General features: G+C 44.2%; 1 protein-coding gene across 2 annotated transcripts in view; it reads right to left on the bottom strand.

Moving 5' to 3' along the window:
- Positions 1-22,836, bottom strand: part of LOC142104303 (cytochrome P450 2J4-like) — a 29,812-nt gene extending 6,976 nt beyond the window's left edge. Inside the window, exons 1-7 of one of the 2 annotated variants that reach the window (XM_075188891.1) lie at positions 22,590-22,836; positions 10,758-10,920; positions 10,097-10,249; positions 8,763-8,923; positions 7,443-7,616; positions 7,121-7,268; positions 6,675-6,862 (exon numbers count right to left, since the gene is read on the bottom strand). In XM_075188891.1, the coding sequence (XP_075044992.1) occupies positions 6,675-6,862; positions 7,121-7,268; positions 7,443-7,616; positions 8,763-8,923; positions 10,097-10,249; positions 10,758-10,920; positions 22,590-22,751 (1,149 nt within the window). In that variant the 5' untranslated portion in view covers positions 22,752-22,836. The remainder of the gene's footprint in view (positions 1-6,674; positions 6,863-7,120; positions 7,269-7,442; positions 7,617-8,762; positions 8,924-10,096; positions 10,250-10,757; positions 10,921-22,589) is intronic. The other variant, XM_075188892.1, reaches the window with a different exon arrangement.
- Positions 22,837-23,179: the final 343 nt, after the last annotated feature.

Here is a 23,179-nt window from a genome sequence, read left to right as displayed (position 1 = left end):
ATTTTCATCACCACATCTATCCAGATGTCTATCCAGACACAGGGATCTCTCTCAGCGGTCCTGAGTATCACACTCCTCTCGCTCTGTCACCCCCGGCAACCACCAATCACTCCCCACTGTCACCCCCGGCAACCACCAACCACTCCCAACTGTCACTTCTCCTTCAAGAAATATATATATATATATTTTAAATCTTTATAAACACTTTTAACAATTAACAAATGAAATTAACAAATTGAAAACATCTTAGTATACCAAATTTCAGCCCTTTCTGAATTTTTTTTCCCCACACACACTAAGAATTTAGTAGGTCAGTGTATAACTCCGCCCAGCAGGTGGCGCTGCAGCTTGGTTTTATTTTTTCCACACACACACACACACACACACACAGACAGACTAACACACGTCACTAGGCATATATATATATATAGATATACACACATACATATAAATATATATACCTACATATATAAAAAAACTGAGGTCTGAGCTGCAGAGGAGGGGCATAGTAGTGGAGGAGTGTGAGGAACAAACAGGTTTATAAGTGCCTAAACTCCTAGTCCCACCCACTATACCCCAATGACGCGCAGTGTCCCCCAATGGTAGGAAAGAGAAATATATATATATATATATTGATGTTTGTTTTTTATTTTTCAAAGTAGAGCTTTAAATTGCTACTTATTTATACACATCATTTTTAAACCCTACTTGTAAACAGAGATGTTGAATTTATTGTCATTAGTTGAATGTGCATCTTTTTTTGAATACTACTCTACTAATAATATTTTTTTTTTGTCTTGTCGAGTGTTTTCTGTGCATTAATAAATATTCAGTTCAGCAGCAAATGTTACCAAATGTTCACTTTAAACAAGTTGTATTGTGAATATATATGTATATATATATGTATATATATATATATATATATATATATATATATATATATGGATATGTAAACTGTAAACATGTCATAGTATGTACTGTAGTGCCCCAAGGGCCATCTGCACAGTACCACACTTGATGGGCTTAGATGTACCCGCACAGCAGTAACAGTTCCCTGGTAATGTTAGTAAAACAAAGTAAAATAATGCCAACCACGGGGTTGTGTGTGCTGAAATGCATCATAATCCAAATGATGTAAATTAGTGCAATATATCCTACTGACCAATAAAGGCTTTTTGTGGCTCTCTACATAGACAACTTGAATAAAAGCTGTTGCAACTATTTGCACTGCACAAGCACTTGCAGTGGTTCGTCTTAGCAGGACAGTGAAGCACTTTTCCAGAGTAGGATACAATACTGAAAATACTGAGCTTTTACCCACTCTACTACTTGAATTAAGACTTGGCAGGTCCACCCTTATGACCGCTTTGTTTCTGTTACGAGCCGCAGCGGTGCCCAGCCGCCGCGACTCACTCACCTGCGTCCCGGCCGTCGCTATGGCGACCGGGACGTCACTTCCTCTCATGTCCCGGCTGTTGCCGGGGCAACGACTAGACGCTCCAGCGCTGCGTCCCGGCATTGAGAAGCCGGGCGCATGCGCTCTACGGAATTACTAACCTGCGGGTTAATGAAGTTAGGGGGCTGGTTTCTATCTGAGCCAGGCCCTGATTGGCTGTCTGAAGTATTTAAGGCAATGAGGTCTGCCACCTCATTGCCGGTTATAGCTCTGTGCTCCAGTCTGCTTACCTGCTTGTTCCAGTTCCTGTTCCTGTTCCTGTATCTACGTTTGACTTCCCGTGTATGACCCTTGGCTTCGTATTTGACTTCGCTGGTGTTTCCTGTGACCCTGATCCTTGGCTCGTTTACCCGTTCTGCTACTTTGCCTGTGACCTCTGACCTCAGCTTGTTCATCGTTACTGTTACCTGCTGCCGACCTTTTGACCTCTGCGTGGACCTGACTCTTCTTGCCTGGGTTCTCCCCAGCCGGTACACACTTCACGACCCTCTGTCAGTCTGCAGCCCAGTCTGTCCCCACCATCAGGGGCTCCAGTGAACACCTGACTGGCAGAGTAGACTCCGGGTTGTGTTGTGCCGGCTGGAGGGGTTCCTAACATTATAACCGGCCCACTCACGGAGACAAGGTTAGAATGGATACAAGTGGATCCACACCGTCTCCGGCACAAACCCTAGCAGGCCACGTTGAGTCCTTGTATCAGATGATGCAGGGATTGGCTGAGCGTATGTCTGTTCAAGAAGAAGCCACAAAAGCTTCACAACCGACTCCAGGTCCCATCTGTGAACCCAAAATGAACTTACCAGATCGGTTCTCGGGAAATAGAACCCTGTTTCGGAACTTCAGGGAGAGCTGCAAGCTCTATTTTCGGTTGAGACCCCGCTCCTCCGGTTCAGAGCAGCAAAGAGTTGGGATTATTATTTCCCTTCTACAGGGTGACCCCCAGTCCTGGGCGTTTTCTTTGCCGCAGACCAGTCCGGCCATGCAGTCCGTAGACTCCTTCTTCGAGGCACTGGGTCTACTGTATGATGACCCGGATCGAGTGGCCTCCGCGGAAGCTCATCTACGGTCCTTGAAACAGGGCCGACGGTCGGCAGAAGAATACTGCGCTGAATTCCGTAGATGGTCACCTGATAGTGGATGGAACGACCCTGCCTTACGAAGTCAGTTCCGTCTCGACCTATCTGAACAGATTAAAGATTCTTTGGTGCAATATCCGTCTCCTAGGTCTCTGGAAGATCTGATGCACCTCTCCATTAAAATTGACAGGAGATATAAGGAGCGGAAAGCTCTGTGGACCTGTCGGCCTTCATTGATAGCGGAGCTGCAGGCAACTACCTTGATATTGGGTTTGCCCGCTCTGCCGGAATTCCGATGGTAAAACTCAACTCTGCCATTACTGTCTGTGGCTTAGACGGAGGCCCGTTGCCTGGTGGCAAGATTTCCTGGGAGACCCCGCCACTACAGTTGAAGATCGGAGCTCTCCATTCTGAGTCAATCACCTTCTTCCTGATCGATTGTTCGTCGGTTCCTATGATCTTGGGCCACCCATGGCTTTCCTGTCATAACCCTGTCATAGACTGGGTAAAAGGAGAGATTGTCAAGTGGAGTACTTATTGTACACAGTCTTGTTTGTCACTGTCTCTGCGTATGATTCAGCCTATTCCGGAGCGGCTTCCCTCACAGTATCATGAATTCTGGGACGTGTTCTCCAAAAAAGCTGCTGATACCTTACCGCCACATCGTGACTTTGACTGTGCCATCAAACTTATTCCTGGTTCCAAGTTACCTAAGGGGCGTTTGTATTCCCTTTCTGCTCCAGAAACAAAATCCATGCAGGAGTATATCGACGAAAACCTGGAGAGAGGCTTCATCAGGCCATCTAAGTGTCCCGTAGGAGCAGGATGCTTCTTTGTATCAAAAAAAGACGGAGGGTTAAGACCTTGTATTGACTACCGGGGATTGAATCATATCACAGTCAAGAACACCTATCCCCTTCCGCTCATCTCGGTATTGTTTGATCAGCTAAGAGGGGCTACTGTCTTCACTAAAATCGACCTTCGCGGAGCATATAATCTCATCCGTATCAAAGAAGGAGATGAGTGGAAGACGGCATTCAATTCGCACTCTGGCCACTACGAGTATCTGGTCATGCCGTTTGGCCTTAGCAATGCACCTGCAGTGTTCCAGGACTTGATCAATGAAGTTCTTCGGGAATTCCTTGGTTGTTTCGTGGTCGTCTAATTAGATGATATCCTCATCTATTCCAGATCTTTGCCCGCCCATCAGACTCACGTCAAACAAGTTCTACAGAAATTACGAGAGAACCACCTGTACGCTAAGCTGGAAAAGTGTGAGTTCGAGGTACAGAGGGTATCCTTTTTAGGCTATGTAATCTCTTCTGAGGGATTCTCCATGGATCCAGCTAAGGTCCAGGCTATTTTGGATTGGGTGCAACCCAACAATCTTAAGGCGGTGCAGAGGTTCCTGGGCTTCTCCAATTATTATAGGAGATTCATTCACAACTTTGCCGACATTGTGGCTCCCATTGTCGCTCTGACCCGTAAAGGAATGGATCCAACTAATTGGTCGTCCCAAGCAGCAGCCTCATTCGAAAGCCTGAAAAAGGCCTTTGTCTCCGCTCAGGTCCTTAGACATCCGGATCCAGCTAGGACATTTATTCTTGAGGTCGACGCCTCTGACATTGGTGCCGGTGCCATCCTATCCCAGAAGGATCCTCATACTAATCGTCTGCACCCATGTGCTTATTTCTCCCGTCAGTTCTCTTCAGCGGAGGCCAACTATGATGTCGGTAATAGAGAACTATTGGCAATCAAATGGGCCTTCGAGGAGTGGCGGCATTGGTTGGAGGGTGCTTCACATCAGATCTCTGTCATTACCGATCACAAGAATTTACAATATATACAGTCAGCCAAACGTTTAAATCCCAGACAGGCCCGGTGGGCGTTATTCTTTACCCGGTTTAACTTCCTGATCACCTACCGACCAGGCTCCAAAAATGTCCGGGCAGATGCCCTTTCCAGAAGTTTTTCAGCACACCACATTCCAGTCACTATCCCAGAGCCGATTATTCCGCCTTCTGTAATCCATGCCGGGTTGACCCAAGATCTGAGTATCACACTTCAGAGATTCCAGAAATTAGCCCCTGATACTACTCCGGAGCGACGTCTCTTTGTTCCAGTCCATCTAAGGAAGGCGGTTATTGCAGAGGCGCATAACAGTAGGGTTGCAGGGCATCCTGGAATTTTCAAGACGTTAGAAATCCTTTCCCATACAGTCTGGTGGCCATCTATGTCTGCTGACGTCAGGAGTCATGTCCTCTCATGTGAGGTTTGTGCCAGAAACAAAGTTCCTAGGATCCGCCCAATAGGCCAGTTAGTTCCTTTGGCACCACCTGCAAAACCATGGACCCACTTGTCCATGGACTTTATAGTGGATCTACCACCTTCTGCAGGACACAATACCATTTGGGTCGTGGTAGACCGGTTCAGCAAGATGTCCCATTTCGTTCCCTTACCCAGACTGCCTACAGCTCGGGATTTGGCCGTCTTATTCATTCAACATATTTTCCGGCTCCATGGACTCTCTACTGACATAGTTTCCGATCGGGGTTCTCAGTTCATAGCGCAATTCTGGAGATCTTTCTGTACCCTTCTCGGAATCAAGGTTAGTTTATCATCCGCATATCACCCTCAGTCTAATGGGCAGACCGAAAGAGTTAACCAGTCCTTGGAAAAGTTTTTGCGATGCTACACGTCAGAGTTCCATGATAATTGGTCTTCCTTGTTACCCTGGGCGGAATTTGCCTGTAACAATTCCTGTCATTCATCTACTAAAACTTCTCCGTTTTTCTGCAATTATGGTTTTCACCCCAGATCTAACTCCCTGTATTCGCTTAACCCAGTTCGTGTCCAGAAGATCCGTTCCACTGCAAGAGATCTCAGAGTTATCTGGAGGAAAGTACAGGCATCTCTGAAACAGGCTTCAGTTATCGCAAAAAAATTTTCGGATCGCAACCGTACCATCTGCTCCTTCAAGGTGGGCCAGAGAGTGTGGCTGTCTACAAAAAACATTAAACTCAGACAGCCTTGCAAAAAGTTGGGTCCCAAGTTCATCGGCCCGTTCCTTATCATCAAGCAGGTTAATTCTGTTGCATTTAGGTTAAGAATTCCGGGCTCGTTGAGAATTCCCAACACATTTCACTGTTCTCTGTTGGTATTATATCCTACTCAAATCCAGTCTTCAAATTTGCCTGAGAGAAAATCAAACAGATCACCAAGATACGTTGTTCAGAAGATCTTGGATTCCAAAAAAGTGCAAGGTCAGGTGCACTTCCTAGTGCAGTGGAGGAATCGTGGGTTAGAAGAACGGTCTTGGATCCCACGGAGACAACTCGATGCTCCTAAACAGTTGAAGGAGTTCTTTAAAAAATTTCCAAGAAAACCTGGATGTCGGGGTCCCTCGACCCCTCCTCAAGGGGGGGTACTGTTACGAGCCGCGGCGGTGCCCAGCCGCCGCGACTCACTCACCTGCGTCCCGGCCGTCGCTATGGCGACCGGGACGTCACTTCCTCTCATGTCCCGGCTGTTGCCGGGGCAACGACTAGACGCTCCAGCGCTGCGTCCCGGCATTGAGAAGCCGGGCGCATGCGCTCTACGGAATTACTAACCTGCGGGTTAATGAAGTTAGGGGGCTGGTTTCTATCTGAGCCAGGCCCTGATTGGCTGTCTCAAGTATTTAAGGCAATGAGGTCTGCCACCTCATTGCCGGTTATAGCTCTGTGCTCCAGTCTGCTTACCTGCTTGTTCCAGTTCCTGTTCCTGTTCCTGTATCTACGTTTGACTTCCCGTGTATGACCCTTGGCTTCGTATTTGACTTCGCTGGTGTTTCCTGTGACCCTGATCCTTGGCTCGTTTACCCGTTCTGCTACTTTGCCTGTGACCTCTGACCTCAGCTTGTTCATCGTTACTGTTACCTGCTGCCGACCTTTTGACCTCTGCGTGGACCTGACTCTTCTTGCCTGGGTTCTCCCCAGCCGGTACACACTTCACGACCCTCTGTCAGTCTGCAGCCCAGTCTGTCCCCACCATCAGGGGCTCCAGTGAACACCTGACTGGCAGAGTAGACTCCGGGTTGTGTTGTGCCGGCTGGAGGGGTTCCTAACAGTTTCATTTATTTTTTTAAGAAGGTCTTTCCTCACCTTTGGTATAGTATAGCCATTCAGTTGTATGTCCTTTATGGGCGAGTGAGGGATTCCCATTGGCACAATGGAGGCAAAGCGCTGGACTTCTTGCAGCACAGCCTGTGTGTACGGCATCCTCACTCTGTCCTCATAGTCTAGATGTTCTCTGTCTCCCCGAATTGTATTTATTTCTTCCCGGCACTTCTCTGGAAAAATATAAGGGGGGGAAATTTACTAAATTGTGGGTTTGAAAAAGTGGAGATGTTGCCTATAGCAACCAATCAGATTCTAGTTATCATTTATTTAGTACATTCTACAAAATGACAGCTAGAATCTGATTGGCTGCTATAGGCAACATCTCCACTTTTTCAAACCCACAGTTTGGTGAGTATACACCAAGGTGTACTTAGCATAGAGAATGATAGAGACAGTCAATTAACAAAGCAAAACAGGACAGTCAGTACCTTGAATGTCTGGATACGTCATCATGTAAAGAAGACACCACTCTAAACTGGCAGATGTGGTCTCAGTCCCGGCAATAAAAAGATCTGACACAGATGTGAAAAGATTCTCATCATCAAAGGTTGACTTGTTACTACCGTCTTCCTGGTCCTGAATAGGATGAAAAGTGACAAATATTTGCCCAATTCTGCTGCACCTGATCAGAAAGCCTGATACATAGGGGATAGAACAAACTTCTTGTAGAACATGCCAATCAAGTTCGTTGAATAAATGTAAAAAGTTCCTAGAACAAAATATTGTAATTTAAATGTTGTAATGTTTTACCTTATCCAGTTCTTCAAGATAACAGTCTATGTAGTCTCGGGGTTGTCCAGGCACCCTGGTTTTCTTGTGCTCCTCTAAAACCTTCCTGAGAAACCCAAAAATAATCTCTATGTTTCTAAAAATCTTCCAGTGTGGTAAAGGAAGATATCTGAGAAATCCAAATTCATTGTAGAGCTGAGAGGAGAGAATAAAGTATCACAATTTAACTAGAAGATATAATGTTTGGATGTAGGAAACTTTGGTGCGACTGACTATTGCCTCAATAACTGGACTCATTGAAAATAGAAATAAAATAAGTAGTGTTGACAATAGTAGTAAAATAAAAGTAAATAAGTAAAACCACACATAAATTAAAAAACAAAATCAGTAGTTATATAGATTCAGTCCAGTCCTTTGTCTTTTTTTAAAGGGGTTTTCCACTTTATGTCTTAGTTTTACTAAATAACCCCCTCTTTCCAATAATAGTACTTTGGTGGAGATCTTGTCCTTGGTTCCCCATTATTCATTATATCTAGCAGAATCTAATCTGATGTTAAATATGGCCAGGATTTCTGCTACTGTGATAACTTCGGCACTTTTTGTCTCTCCATGACTGGAGGGATCCAAAGCATCATCTCAAATTAAAAGAAGATGACCCACCAAAGTACTTTAATTGGGGAGGGAGTGGATTAAGTAAAATTCAAGTATAAGCAAATTTTATTTTAAAAACAGGTTGTTTGAAGCTGTAGCAAAAAAAATTGCCTGGGAGAGTCGGTGGCCGTCATATCTGCGATGACCCCCTTTCCTCGCATTGCCCCCTTAAAACTAGCAATTTAACTCTCGCTATTTGAAGTTACGCACTCTAGAGTGCCGACATGTTCTACAGTCGGGAATCATAGCAGGCTTGCCGAAATAGCTCTGCGTCACTATTTATGTAAGTTGCTATTAACTACTTGTCTAAATTACAGCGATCACCATTGCTTAGTCGCTGCTCCTTATGTCGGAAAGGGGGTCATTGCTATTGCGTACACCACCCGGCAGAGGGAGAGATAGTACTTTCAGTACATTAAATTGCAACCCTAGCAGCGTTCTCTCCACCCTCCACCAGTCCCCTGCACCATGACAGTGCTTGTCAGTGGTGTACATCACTAAAATTGGTCAAGGGGATGTAGTGACCATTATCACCAGCAAGTTGTTTAGCATGCTAGCCTTGTTTATTAGCATGCTAAAGAACCTGATTTGCATAGCAATTGCTTATGACAACCAAATGGTAAGTGCTGTGTTCTGCCTGTTTTCTGAACCCAAATATTTTTATTTAACATCTCTATGTCTGTTTCTTACCTGAGCCCAAATTCCACTTGACAGTTTCAAATTATCATGGACAATGTTAAGGATATCTCTGAACGTTCGGTCATCGTAGTTGTAGCGCCTCCCAAACACAATGGAACAAATTATGTTGGACACAGCGTTGTCGATGACAAAGTGTGGGTCATACAGAGTGTCTGAAAAGCAACCAGCATAGAAACATCATTTCAGGTGAGCACTAGGTATAGCTTGACTAAGTCATTGATTAAGACAGTCAAGCGTTATTCATAAAATCGTACATGAACACATAGCCAGAAAATGACAATAATATTAAATTGAAGACACATACATTTGTAACAATAATATCAATAAACTATACTATGTTTTGTTGGGTTCGGTACCTTATCACAATGGTGAAAACAACAACATCGAATAGCGACAGCGTAGTAATAATGACAGCTTGAAAAGGAGACTTCAAACAGTTCCGACGACTGAAGATTTCGGTAGCCTACAATGACGTCAGTTCAAGGGCCCCACTATGATTGTTAAGCTGCAAATTTAAGGAGGCGCCGGCTGTACAATGTTCTTTACAAAGCCTAGAACATTGTACAGACGGCGCCTTCTTAAATTTGCAGCTTAACAACACGAATATTCAATGTCGTTATTTTCAGCATCGTGATAATGACTGCCACCTGTTTTTGTAAGCACACTAATATCTTTAAAAAAGTGTGTTTGTTACCAGTGTGCTAGGGCTAACATTACTTCCTCTGTACCTAGGGGGAAGGAGATTTGAACTTTATTGCAGTTTCAGGATGTTAAAGATAATTCATGTCTCCCCCAGAGGTACCGAGGAAGTAAATGTTAGCCCTAGTACACTGGTAACAAACAAACAAATCTCTTTCTTTATTCTGACCTTCCTCTATCCCTCCCTCTGTTTATTGTAGCATAATGCACACGTCTTGCACAGTACAGCTCACTCCAATGGTCCCTGACACTCTCTCTGACTTGTCCGGCAAACATGATTTCCGACTCTTCCTGAATGTCCCAGAGATTCCCAAAAGATTGGGTGATCTTGCAGACTTCTCAGAGAGTCTGGCAATCTCCCTGAAGCCACAGCAAAAGAGGCTGTGGTGGAGCCACCATAGAGGAAGCACTGGGGAGTGTGCTGGAGAGAAACATACAGTCTCTTGTAGCCCACCTCTTCCTGGTCCACCACTGTCTAGCACAATGTAGTCTTAATAAATAGACCCGTAAAGAACAATAAGAAGAGTTTACTCCTTGATCTATAAACTACACCATCAATTACAAATCAACCTGTGATGGCAACAAGTAACAAGAAGAAATTGGTGCAGGGAGGTTGGGAAGCTGACCTTTATTTTCTTTTAAATCTTGAATGAGGTACGAACTCTCCTCACAGATTCTCTCTTCCATCGACTTTTTACCGAGCCCAAAATTCCGGAGTGTGGACAGGGTGAAGCGCCTGTGCTCCTTCCAAGCTCGGCCATAGGGAGCCATCACCAAGCCTGGGGATAGTCACATGTCAAGGTTGTAGAATAAGTTAGAATGTTAAGGTCACCCTAAACCTAAAGGCATCTAAAAACGTGGTACTAGTAAAAGAGAAAGAAAACCCCACACTAAAGAAAATAACTGGTGAAAATATTGGGACCTGATCAACACAAAGCAATAAGCAGCATTGACTAAATGGAGGATTACAAAACAAAAATGGAAGATACAAAGATGAGAGGAGGCAGAAAAACCATTCTAAGATTACCATGCTGGTATATTTGCCTCTTGAATAACTACTAGTGGCCTGGCCAACCTGTGGCTCTACAGGTGTTGTGAAGCTACAAGTCCCAGAATGCCCTGTCAGCTATCGACAGGCTATATACTGGCAAAGCATGCTGGGACTTGTAGTTTCACAACACATGGAGAACCACAGGTTCCTCATGATGATTTCTCTATGTCAGCGTCTCTACCACTTCCCAAGCTGGTCAGTGGTAACGAGCAAATTATAGACCATGCAGTAATTACCTTTGTACTTGGTGATGACTTCTGTCATTTTGCTTTGAGGCCTGTCTGCAAACTCGACTCCCTTATTAACAAGAACTTCTTTTAGATCTTTAAGCCCCCGGACCACGACTGCCGGGGTAAATCCCAGGTAAATGCTGTACACTGGGCCGTAAGTCTGGGAGAACTGTCAGAAATGCAAATGTCATGTTGTGCATTAGTTAGGTTAGGCAGCAAAGTGGGACAAACTGTTTCTCTGCAGACAGATATGCAAATGATTTACAGCAGAAGTGACAACAGAAGGCACCAGTGTAACAGTTACACCACCTATGTAATTATTGTATTACATCCTGTGTAGGCATTGAAGATATTGCACAACTAAAAGTCAGGCCCGGATTTCACTTTATTACCACCGTAGTTCACTTTTGCTGACCTCTCCTCTAAACATTTCTGCCAAACCGCATAGGCTTGCGGAGCCAGATGCGTAGTAAGTGTATACAAGGCCCTCGCCAACTCCACTGCTCCCTACATCTCCAACCTCCTCTCTATTCACACTCCTTCCCGCCCACTGTGATTGGCCAACGATCGTCGCCTCTCCTCCCCTCTGATTACCTCCTCTCACTCACGTATGTAAGACTTCTCTCGTGCTGCCCCCTTCCATTGGAACGATCTCCCTCATACTATCAGAACTTCCCCCAATCTTAGCAGTTTCAAATAGGAATTATAAACCCAACTCTTTTAAAAGCCATCTGCCTAACTACCCATCTGTCGATACCTCTCACCCTCTCCCCTTCCTCCTTCTTGCTCCGTTCAACCCTGTCCCCATTTCACTTTCCCTATGTCTTTGGTTTGTCCGCCCTTCCCCTTAGATTGCAAGCTCCTCTGAGCAGGGTCCTCTCTCCTCCTGTTTCCACCACTTTTAACCTCCTTCTTTAGCCTCCTGCCCACTGACTCCATTTCTGCTTTTTTCTGCACCCTCTCTATAGCTCTTAACCTGTTTCCGCGCCCACACTCCTGGGCACAGTTGGTTTCATGCACCCTCACCCTTTTTTATGAGCTGTGCTCTGAGTTTCCTGAGTTATTGTGCTGCTTGTTTATTGCACCATAATGTTATATTACCACCCGTTATACAACTACCTCTTGACCAACATTGTTGTGTGACAGGATCATTTAGCTTATGAGTCACTTTTACAATTAAAAATTAATAATAATAATAATAATAATAATAATAAATGCAGAGGTCGGCCTTGTTTTGTGGAGCAAGGCAGAAATGTGATTTCCTTGTGCAATATTTTTTTAAATGATAAAAAGGGGCTGATAAGGCACAATTTTAGAGGTGTTCCTTGATGTGTAGAGGGGTGCACAGCTATTTCCACTTCGCAAAAGGACTTTTTGCACCAGCTCACTGGTGGCATGCTTTAAGTCTCATCCTATGCTTTTAACAGGACCTGTTTTGTCCCTGTATGTTGCACTTCAGCAGATAAGAGCATTTCTAGGAGCATTCCGAGCAAACATAAGAAGTCACACACATTTGCCACGTGTAATAAGGACAGTTCACATATTCCCCCACTCTCATGATTACTATAAGTCATAAATGAGGCTAAAACAAGCAGTATTTTAGGACAAAGTTGTGAAAGTTTATTTTATTGATGAGGTGGTACTAAAGTGGTAAGATGATGGCCTGTAATGTGATGTTTACAGTCTTCCACACTGCGATGCTTGAAACTGTTTTTCATCTCTGCACTTCTGGGTTGGGTAGACATATTGAGTCTGTGTCATTAAGGGGAGCAAAGCAAAAAAAAGGAGTACATTTGATCCTGGAGAAACCATGTTACAATGCAAGGGGTGTAAATTAGTTTATTATTTTGCACATAAGTTAAATACTGGCTGCTATTTCACGTAGCACACAAACACTTGATGGCTTTATTTTTACACTGAAATTTAATGTTGATCTAGGAAATGCCCTACCCCAATGATAAATCAGTCCCCACATTTTAAATTTACCTGCCCCTCCAATGCAACATGGTTTTGCCAAGGTGCAAAGTCCTTTTTATTTTTTATTTGCTCTTCTTAATGACTCAGGCTCATTGTGAGAGTGTAAAATCCGGGCGCACCAGTACAAAAGTGTTTTGTAATGCGTGCCAAGTGTGCTTCCTAATATATCCAGTGCATTTCTAATAGAGAAAAATTTGCAGTGATTAAATGTAATTATACCTCTCCTCTTGCAATATATACCATCTTTGGAGATGCATGCAGGACATTAATGTAGATATAATGCCACTGTCAATTTACTCTGTGTGTATGTGTGTGCACTTATTTATAAACCTAGGGGTCTATTTATCAGGGCAATTATAGAGAAAAGAGTGGTGCATCCTCCATATTTGCCTCTGGACATCCGCTTTTATAAATTGTTATAACTTCCACCAACAGGGTAATCAGAAGAGCTGGCTTCCTGCCATTTGTGCATGGCACCTACACAGACCAGCATCACAAAACATATTAGGGTGTACTAGGTAAAAGATTTTATTAGGGTGCCACTCCCCATAGCTGGTGCCCCATGGGCTGTGCGAGGATACCAGGTTTTTAGAACCGAAGTTTACTAGGTTTCTCGGCCCCCTTAGGATCAGAAATCACACAGGCAAGGAGGAGAACGAAAGATACAATGCTATCTTTACTTTCCTTACAGTAAAACAACACAATATAAACCTGACCACTTTAAACAATAGGTCGGCAGATCATCAGTGTCAATAGGAGTCCCAACAAGGTTCCCCACCAACCCTAGCCACGGAAACGTTCCACAGACAAAAGAGTCTGTCAACAAAAGGTCCAGGGAATCTTGGTATTTTGCTGTACCTGGCCATTTTACCAACGCTCTCCCAATGTGGTCGGGCTCTGAGTATCACTCTTTCCACCCCTGGCGGGTATCCCCTGATGGAGCGAGGTGATGACAGGTTCCAAGATGGAGCATCAGCCTGCTTCCCCCAGGTACACGACAGCGATGATCACCTGGTCTGCTGGTAGAGAACAGAAACTCAACACTAGTCAGCCCCACACCTTCCAGGAATCAATCCTCGGTATGAATACCCTTTCCCCCCTTGAGTGGGTCCTTATATCCGTAGGCAAATTCCCACTGTGTTTTCCCCTCCCCAGGCAAATCCCTGGGTCTTTTCTTCTTAAACATTGATGTCTGCTGGGCCAGGGGATTGGAGTGAGAGTGAAGATGAGCTGGCATTCCCCAGTGCCTCCCCTCCTGTGTCCCGGCCACAATGTCTAGGCCAGTCCTGTGGAAGACAATGGGTAATACTTATCTTTCCCCACCTCAAGATCTTGGATAACACACATTCCCTCCTGAAATTAACCTCTTTCATTCTTTTATTAAATGTCAGGGCTTCCAGCTGTCTCTCCCTTCCTTCTTACTCCTCTATGTGTCCTCAATAAGTTCTCCCCCTGTCCGCTGGGTTCAATTTAAGAACTGGTCCAAGGGTGACAGGCCATGTAATCCCTGCGGATTGATGGGCTGGTGGGACATGTTATCTTGGCAGTGTGGCTCCGTTCCGTCACAGGTTGCTACATGCTTCCAGTTTTACAAACGATCTGCTGGTCTGTAATACAGAACCAGAAACAGAACCAGAAATACAGATTCTCCATAGCTGCGGTGTGTACTCATAGCTAGGCACAGGCGAACATGACAGCCCTCATGCTTGCAAGTGAATGACTCTTCAACATTCCGCGCACTGATTGGTTTTCAGTGCATGAATGGGTGTAAGCATGTCACTCGCGTATCCCTTCAATACAGTAGGTAAGATATCTGTCTCACCTGTCAATTTTTCTCGTTCATCAACCGTATCCAGGCAATTAGAATCGTGAGAGTGCCTAGCGATTCATACACAGGCAATAACAGGAGAAAGCACCCGCATGTCCTATATAAGAGCTGGTGAGACAATCCTTCAGCCCTGCCAAGAGTCTCACATAGGCACAATAGCCTATGTGAGACACTTATAGGGCATCTAAGATTTGTTACTAATGACTGTCTTTTTACTTCTCTTTAGACAAAAAACAAGTTACACAGCCACCCTCCACCTCTTTGTAACTAAGTCATTATTCTTGGTAAATACAATGGCATATGTGAGACACTTACAGCACATTAAACGTTTGTTACTAATGACTGTCTTTTTACTTCTCTTTAGACAAAAATATGTCTGATTATGAAGAGCCAGGCACAAGTCAGAAATCACGCTCTTCCGCTTCACCCTCTTCAGACAAGCTTATAGTATTCCTCTACCGCCCTCTTAATATCCTTAGGTTACCCTATTACTACCCTCTACACAGTGGAGTCAGCCCAATTTTACCTCCCAGGAGGTGGAGGTTTTGGTCCAGCTGTTGGTGGAGAGGATGCACTCCTGCAACAGGCAGCTCTCCGACCCAGCAGCCCTCCGACCCAGCTAAATTGTGTGCTTGGCATGAGATAACAATACAGGACAATGCCATGGCTCTAATTTGTCAAATGGTGACTGAGGTCCACTAATTCATATATTGTTTTCTGCAACCTTAGAACAGGTCAGGTTATTGTTCAAAATGCTTCAAAGATTTATGTAAGCTAGAAATGTTTTTTTGCTTTTGGGAAGGCTTATTGTTTAAATTTATATTTTCTTTACTTGTGGGAAAAAATTGTGCAAATATTAGCATTTTACCTAATTTGAAACATTACAATCTTTTCTCATTTCACACAGCTGGCAAGGCTTTAAGTGTCATCCAAAGACAAGTTGAGGGACCACTGCAAGCATACTCAGACTACAAGTGGTGGTCCTCCAGCTCACTTAGTCCTCATTCCCCTGGAGACCATGGCATTGGCCTGCATTGATGAGCAGATGGTGAAAGTGGTGGGCCGTATTCATACTGGGGGCAGCTCGCCCCTATAACCTCTATCCCCCAAACATTACATGTTTGTGCTTGACCAAAACACCCCCCCCCCCCAACATTAACTGGCTTATTGATAAATTTGCAATAGACATAAGAAATCCTTGCCACTTATCCTGCAACATAGTCATCCTACAATCAGACTATAGTGTTTAAGAGGATTATTTACTGTCCAAATCATATGTCAAGTTCCAAATGATGCATAGTTAACAGTTCATGCATCATATATATTGGTTGATACAGTAATGTTTACTTTTGGACCCCAAAATTGGAGGTAATATTTCACCCTTGGTGCACAGCAAACTGGGGTGCAAACAACTGACATTGATTAAGGTAACGAAAATAGTTGTATGTTTGTGAATAACCATAAATTTGACTATTGTCTCTTTTTACAGGGGAGGAGGGTGATGAGGACATTGAGCAGGAATTGGTGGAGGAGGCCCGTGATGTAGAGGAGCCTCAGATGGAGGAGGAAGCAGGGGTCATTCAGCAGAAGGCACTCCTTCAGTTCTATCACAACCTTCACCAATCAAACGCACAACTTCAAAACACTACCCAGGAGATGAGCACTACCCTCACCCATATTGAGTAAAAGTTGGACACTTCCCTCACCACAATGAATACCACTTTCACCGACATTCGGAATATCCTTTCCCATCTCACGGACCTTGTTTCTCAATATGTGACTTTCAAACTTCCTAGCCAAATGTCACATGTTTCCTCTCCCTCCCCATTACTTCACTCCTGTCCATTGTCCTAACTTACCCATACAAGACCCTCTGTTACATCATCAAGAACAATTTTTCGCCTGGTTATACTCCCCACTTTTGCCAAACCCATTTTTGCAACAACATAATTTAGCACTAACAGCTTCTTATTTTCAAACCAAGTCAGTCCACGCCCCAACCCCCCTATGCCTACCCCCCAGCACCCTCTGGCTATTCCACAGCCCCAATACAGAAGTGGAAGTTGCTCAATCAATTTATAGGCTCACACCAAATGCTTGAAAGAGGGGGGTTATCCTGAAAGGAACAAAAACAAAGAAAAATCCCCCAGCATACTGCTATAGCCAGCAAAGGAGCTGCCATTTCTACTTGTACATAAAAATTCAAAAGTCTCAGTTGCACGCATTTGCAAATGTATGTTAAGCCACCCGCCACTCCACGGCCCTTTTGCTAAAACCACAGACATTTCTGCCTACCCCCGAGCCACATCTTTCTCCCAAGCCCCCTCTGCCTTTCCCGCCTGGTGCCCTCTGCATAACCCACAGCCAATTCTGCCCACCCCCCACTCCCCTCTGCCTAGCACCCAGCCAAATCTGCCCACCCTCCAGCCCCCTCTGCCTACCATCCAGCCCCTTCGCCCTACCCCTAGGTACACCTTTCTCCCAAGCCTACTCCTCAGCCACCTCTGCCTATCCCCTACCTACTGCTGCTTACCTTTTAGCCACCTCTGCCTTCCACCCAGCCACTTCTGCTTACCACCCAGCCACTTCTGCTTACCACCCAGCCACCTCTGCCTACCCCCCACCCACCTCTGCCTATCCCGTAGAAACCTCTGCCTACCCCCCAGCCACTTCATAAATAAAAGTAGGTGGATAACACATACTTCTTATAGCGGGATGCCTCCACCGTTTCAGGAGGGCTGGGTTTGGCGTCTTCCAACTCCTCGTCCGCAACCTCGGCCTCTTCTACCCATGGAGCCCCACTCTTAAAGACGATGTTATAGAACACCACACACAGAGCAATGATGTTACATACTGTCCTTGGCGCATACATAAAAGCGCCCCCAGACTGGTTGAGGCATCTAAATCTTGCCTTTAATAGGCCAAATGTTTTCTCAACAGCCGATCTGGTGGCCATATGTGCCGAGTTGTATGCAACTTTCTGCTTTGTGAGTGGGTTTGCAAATAGGAGTGAGGAGGCAAGGGCGGAACGGGTATGCGTTATCTCCAATTAGAGGGTGATAAGAAAGACAAAGAGAAAGAAATTAGTCACACCTTACAAAAGATAACAAAAACATTTATGGAATATACTAACATGTATGGTGGGACTGTTATTGACCAAAATTTTAAATTTGCGTCTAGGTGCCTAATTATTTACGGCAAGCAAAGCATCCAAAAATTAATAATTTGCACCCTGGCTTAACCATGTGGCATTAGAGAGGTAACTAACTTTAAAATGTGTCTACATGTTTCTGTTTGGGTTTGGACATGTCCGTCACTTTACAAAAAAAAAAAAAAATACAAATGACAACAAAAGTTTAATGATACATAATGATTAATTAAAAGAAAAGTACCTTATAGCCACGCGTCACCATGTGGCCTTGCACCCCCTTGTCTCAGTTGTAATCTGCGCCTCATCGTTGATTTTCTGAAGGTGGAAGAGTCATGCATACTCCCCTGCATACCGCTACCAGGTAATGAATCTGGAGAGACGCATCACATATAGCCTAGATATTTATTGAGTGGAAATGTTTCTGATTAAAAAAAAAAATCGAAGCATTCCCACCCAACAGGACCAGGACTACATGTTCTATCTACTGCCCCTATGATGTGCGGAAATCCAGCTACGGTTGCAAAGTGCCGCTTTATGGACACAAGGGACTCGTCATCGAGTGGCAGATGGATGAATTGGCTGAGCCGTGACAGGAACTCCCTCAGCACAATCTACAGCACACGACTGAAGATGGCATGGGAGTACCGTGCTGCGACTCTTACTTTGGCCTGGAAGTACCTAGTGGCGCAAAAGTGCAATACAGCCAACAGTTTGGTCAATGGTGGTATTGCTGTCGGGATGTTATGCATTGGTTCTAGGTCACTCTGCACAATGCGCAGGGTGTCCGCTATGACATGAGGCTGGAGCCGATAGTAACGGACCAACTCAGCATCTGACATCCCAAAGAAGCTAACACGTGGCCTAAAGACACGCATCCTGGGCCGGCGACAGTCGTCCAGTTGCAGGTTTCGGAGGGGTTGACGCTTGTTGCCCTCCTCTTCCAGCACCTCCTCCATGTCCATGAGTGACTAAATATGAGAAAGTTGGATAAAGGTGCAAACAAATAAATGACCTCATGCCTAGCAACCTTTGTAGTCCACGTGTACATTAAAGACCGAAAACATACAAGCGGCATAGCCTGGCTCATTGCTTATCTGGGGGAACAATAAAAACCAACAAAACAGTACATAAAATATTAACTTAAAACTTTTTTAAAATTTGTTAAAAAGAAACAAAATGTTTATGTATGTTGCCATATATTAATAGAATAAAGAGGCAAGTTTTGGATAAATATACCAAAAATCCCCCCCAAAACACAATGCTAATATACCCAAGCAAGTGATAAATTATTCAACCAGCACATAACATTTTACAACTGAGAAGCATTGGTAATGTGGCACATTGCTATAATATAAATGTATGAACATCATCATCAACATTTATTTATACAGCGCCAGCCGATTCCGTAGCTCTTTACAATCGGTAACAAACAGTAATAAAACAATACTGGGTAATACATACATACGTAGAGGTAAGAGGGCCCTGCTCGCAAGCTTACGAACACACATTTTACAACAATTACAATTTAGACCATTCACATTAGTATGCAGTGCATGACAAATATATAAAAACAAACATCTTAAGAAGAACAAGGTGGTCTGAATAATCTCCAAATATTCCAAAAACAACCATCATCATCATCATCATCATTTATTTATATAGCGCCACTAATTCCGCAGCGCTGTACAGAGAACTCATTCACATCAGTCCCTGCCCCATTGGAGCTTACAGTCTAAATTCCCTACTATAGACACACATTCACACACAGAGACAGACAGACAGAGAGGGAGAGACTAGGGTCAATTTTTTTTTAATTGCAGCCAATTACCCTACCAGTATGTTTTTGGAGTGTGGGAGGAAACCGGAGCACCCGGAGGAAACCCACGCAAACACAGGGAGAACATACAAACTCCACACAGATAAAGCCATGGTCGGGAATCGAACTCATGACCCCAGTGCTGTGAGACAGACGTGCTAACCACTAGGCCACTGTGCTGCACCAGAACTGTAATGTACACATCAGTTTTCTTACAACCTACCTCCATGGGTCTTATACAGGGGAGGGATGGCAAATATTAGCCCAGAGGACAAGACTCGGGTCAGCAGCCTAGTAGGAACATTTTAAAGTGAAAAAATGCAGGTGGCCCAGTGAGCCAGCCCAAGGTAGCCCACTATGGGACCAACCTGGGGGGCACATGCCCTGCTGCCCCCCAGCTCAGTCCATGAATTCACAAAGTGAAGCTAAGTATATATGCATGTACTTTCCTAGTGCCTACGAAATCTAGCTCTATTGGGCACTGTAATAGATCACGAGCAATGTGATTATCGATACTAGATTTGGAAATACTATCACCGGTAACGTCTAAAATCACAACACTAACTTGATTTTCTGATGTTTGATCGCACCCTATGGGGGATGCTTTAATTGCATATCGTACCAAGCCATCTCTTTGTCCGGCTAACTACCAATAACCAGCTGGACTTATGTGAGGAAAAGATAACATCTAAACGGTGATTCCCAATTTGGAAAATTGATACAAGTGGCTCTTTTTGTCCTTTGTTTTAACTCCAAGATCATCAAAATCTTTTTTATCCTAAAAACCCGCGGGTTGGATCTCCTGAACGGCATTGCCAGTTATATCTTATGGTATTAGATATTATTCTATTGTGGCCAAGTATCCTGATTATGCAATAGATTAGGTCTGTTTATTATGCAATTGTCCAATACCAATGTTACTAATGTTATAAGCTTTTGAATATTATTGCTTATCCTGTTTTATATGTTGTCATTTAATAAATTGTCAACTTTTAAGTACCTGGTACATTGCGCTCCTCCTTTTGTGGTTAGATTTATCTTATTGTTAGACAGATCCAGATTCTGTCATAGAGGAGCAGCAGCACAAGGTATTTTGTAAGGGATATTGCAGCGCCCAACATTTGTCTATGCCCCCCAGCCCAGCCTGTCCTTGGTCTTATATAATGGTGCATATTGAGATGAGTGTATGCAGTGTGTGTGCTGGAGGATGGTACAAACTTCCATTAGCTGACGCTGTCTTTGTTCAGAGCAGTCATTAAGGACATAGGGCCTGATTCATCAAGGTACGCAAACTCATACGCATCTGCTAGACGGGACTTGAGCTACGTAAAACACCACATACGCAGCGCAAACAGAGCAGATACGGCACTCAAAGTCAACTCAATCTCAAACTCCAACGCAAATATAAGGGTTTGCGTCACTCAAAGTATGAAACATGAGTTTGCGTACCTTGATGAATCAGGCCCATAGACTCTCCCTGAGGTGGCACACTCTTTCCATCTGAAGATATGTGAACTGCTGTGTACATTAGAATATACATGGCACGTATGTGCAGGTAAACGGCTTCATTGCGCATTCCTTACGGGTGTCTGCCCCTTTCACATCCCCTTTTCACTCTTCAATTCGCACGCTGTAGTAAATGTCCTTTGCGTTCGCAGGCAAATGAAACAGGGCTACATTCACATCAGTATCTGACGGTTCTGGACATGCGTAGAGGGATTTTGTGTATGATACGCTCAAAATCAGCAAATACGTGTCTTGATGAATCAGGCCCAGTGCCTTCAGTATGTTATTTCCCTGAAATTAAATAATTTTGTTGACATAGCTTTAACTCTGTGCTATCCTACTCTTCTTACCTCACTACTACTTCTTTTATTGATTCCAACACAACACCCTGAAAACAAACTATTACTAAATTGTATATTTAATTGTGCCACAATAAAAGGTACCTATTGTCATGGATTACACCATATCAGTGCATGTGTCAAATGCATGACTGATAACATCATACTTGCCAACTTTGGCAATTTGTCTTGCGGGAGGTCTGGGGGCAAGTGGGTGTGTGGGGGCGGGGTTCGGTGAATCACATCATTTTGGCCCTGCCCCTAAACTGTGATGGCCAGGGGACGGGACCCCATGATGCATGAATCACGTCCTAAGCCCTGCCCCCACCACTTAACTAAGTGGAAAGGATCACGGAGGTTGCCCTGTTCTCCCGGGAGTCCTGGAGGACTCCCAGAAATTCTGGGGTCTCCTGGACATTCCGGGAGAGTAGGCAACTATGGATAACATTAGCTGTAAAGAGTGGATGACGGTATCAGTACAGTACAGAGGACAAAGCAATGAAACAGTGAAAAGTACAGGACATAAGAAATATATTTATGATGAAGAACATTGAACTACCTATAGGCACAATATTTAAATAGTAGTAGTAGCAGTATTTCGCTAAATTTACAGCTCATAGGAGATCCTTAACAGGCCGAAAACTTGAATATCCCCGTTTCAGCACTGCCAACGAAATAAAAAAAAAATCTGTAGTTTTGAACTGTTTTCTAAAGGCCAAGTTAAGGGTTGTGATGTAAAGCTCTTTCGTTCATTACCAAACTTCTTCACAAATTGCGCTCTCTGCACATGCTGAGGATCTCCTGCATTTACACAAAATAAACTCCACATCAGCACAAACTTATTTCTTCTTGGTGCTCAGTTCTGCAGATAACATCTACACAGAGCTGGATTAAGGTGTGCGCGGCTGCAGGGGTGAGAATTTGCACCAGCTATAGGGATCAGGCAACAATGGGAGAGACACGTGGAGGGGGATGCAATAAAAGAGCGACACAGAGGGGGCTGCAAAGAGAGCGGCACGGAGAGGGGTGCAATGAGAGAGACACAGAGGGGGCTGCAATAAGAGATTTATGAGGGTAACAAGAACATAGTTTTCTCTTTTGTGAATGATGACAATATACCCTTATTTTTAGACAATAAGGCCCCAGCAGTCTTAAGTGTCCCAGGGGCCTCAAAGCCTTAATCCAACTCTGCATCTACATACAGATATACATATCCGCTCACCTTCCTCAGAGCCTTCATGGGATTGGTGAAGTCCATCTGCAGCATATTACCCATTACAGGCAGGGCTGGAGGACCAGGAGGGAAACCTTTTGGCCGTGACCATTTCCACCACAGTAATCCCAGGAGGACGAGTCCTAGTAGCAGAGCAGTGCTGAGCTCCATGATGGCTGATAGCAGATTCTCATACACTGACCCCTGATCACAGCCTCATGTTGCTTCCTGCAACACAATGTACAACCCAGAGACTCCTCCTCCCAGAAGGGAAACTGTGATAATGTGAAGTGAGGCACATAAAGCCAAACAACCTTAAACTTATCCACATGTTCAAAATCATAGCAGTTACCCATTAGGGCAGTGGTTCCCAAATTTTTGCAGTTTGCGGCACCCTTAGAGTCTCCATAATTTTTTCAAGGCACCCCTCCAATATAATTATCAAGCAGTCCTGTTTTATAAGTAGTCAAAAAAAACATACTAAGTATTTAGGTCAGGACAGAAACACTTATTTAGTTGTATGCAAAAATAATACACCTAAACCCAAGGGAAAAGTATATTTTTATATTTTTTTCAATTATATTTCTGTCAAAGAATAA

The sequence above is a fragment of the Mixophyes fleayi genome, chromosome 10, assembly GCF_038048845.1.
Source record: "Mixophyes fleayi isolate aMixFle1 chromosome 10, aMixFle1.hap1, whole genome shotgun sequence".
Classification (NCBI taxonomy): domain Eukaryota; kingdom Metazoa; phylum Chordata; class Amphibia; order Anura; family Limnodynastidae; genus Mixophyes; species Mixophyes fleayi.
This window is presented reverse-complemented; position numbering and strand designations above follow the sequence as displayed.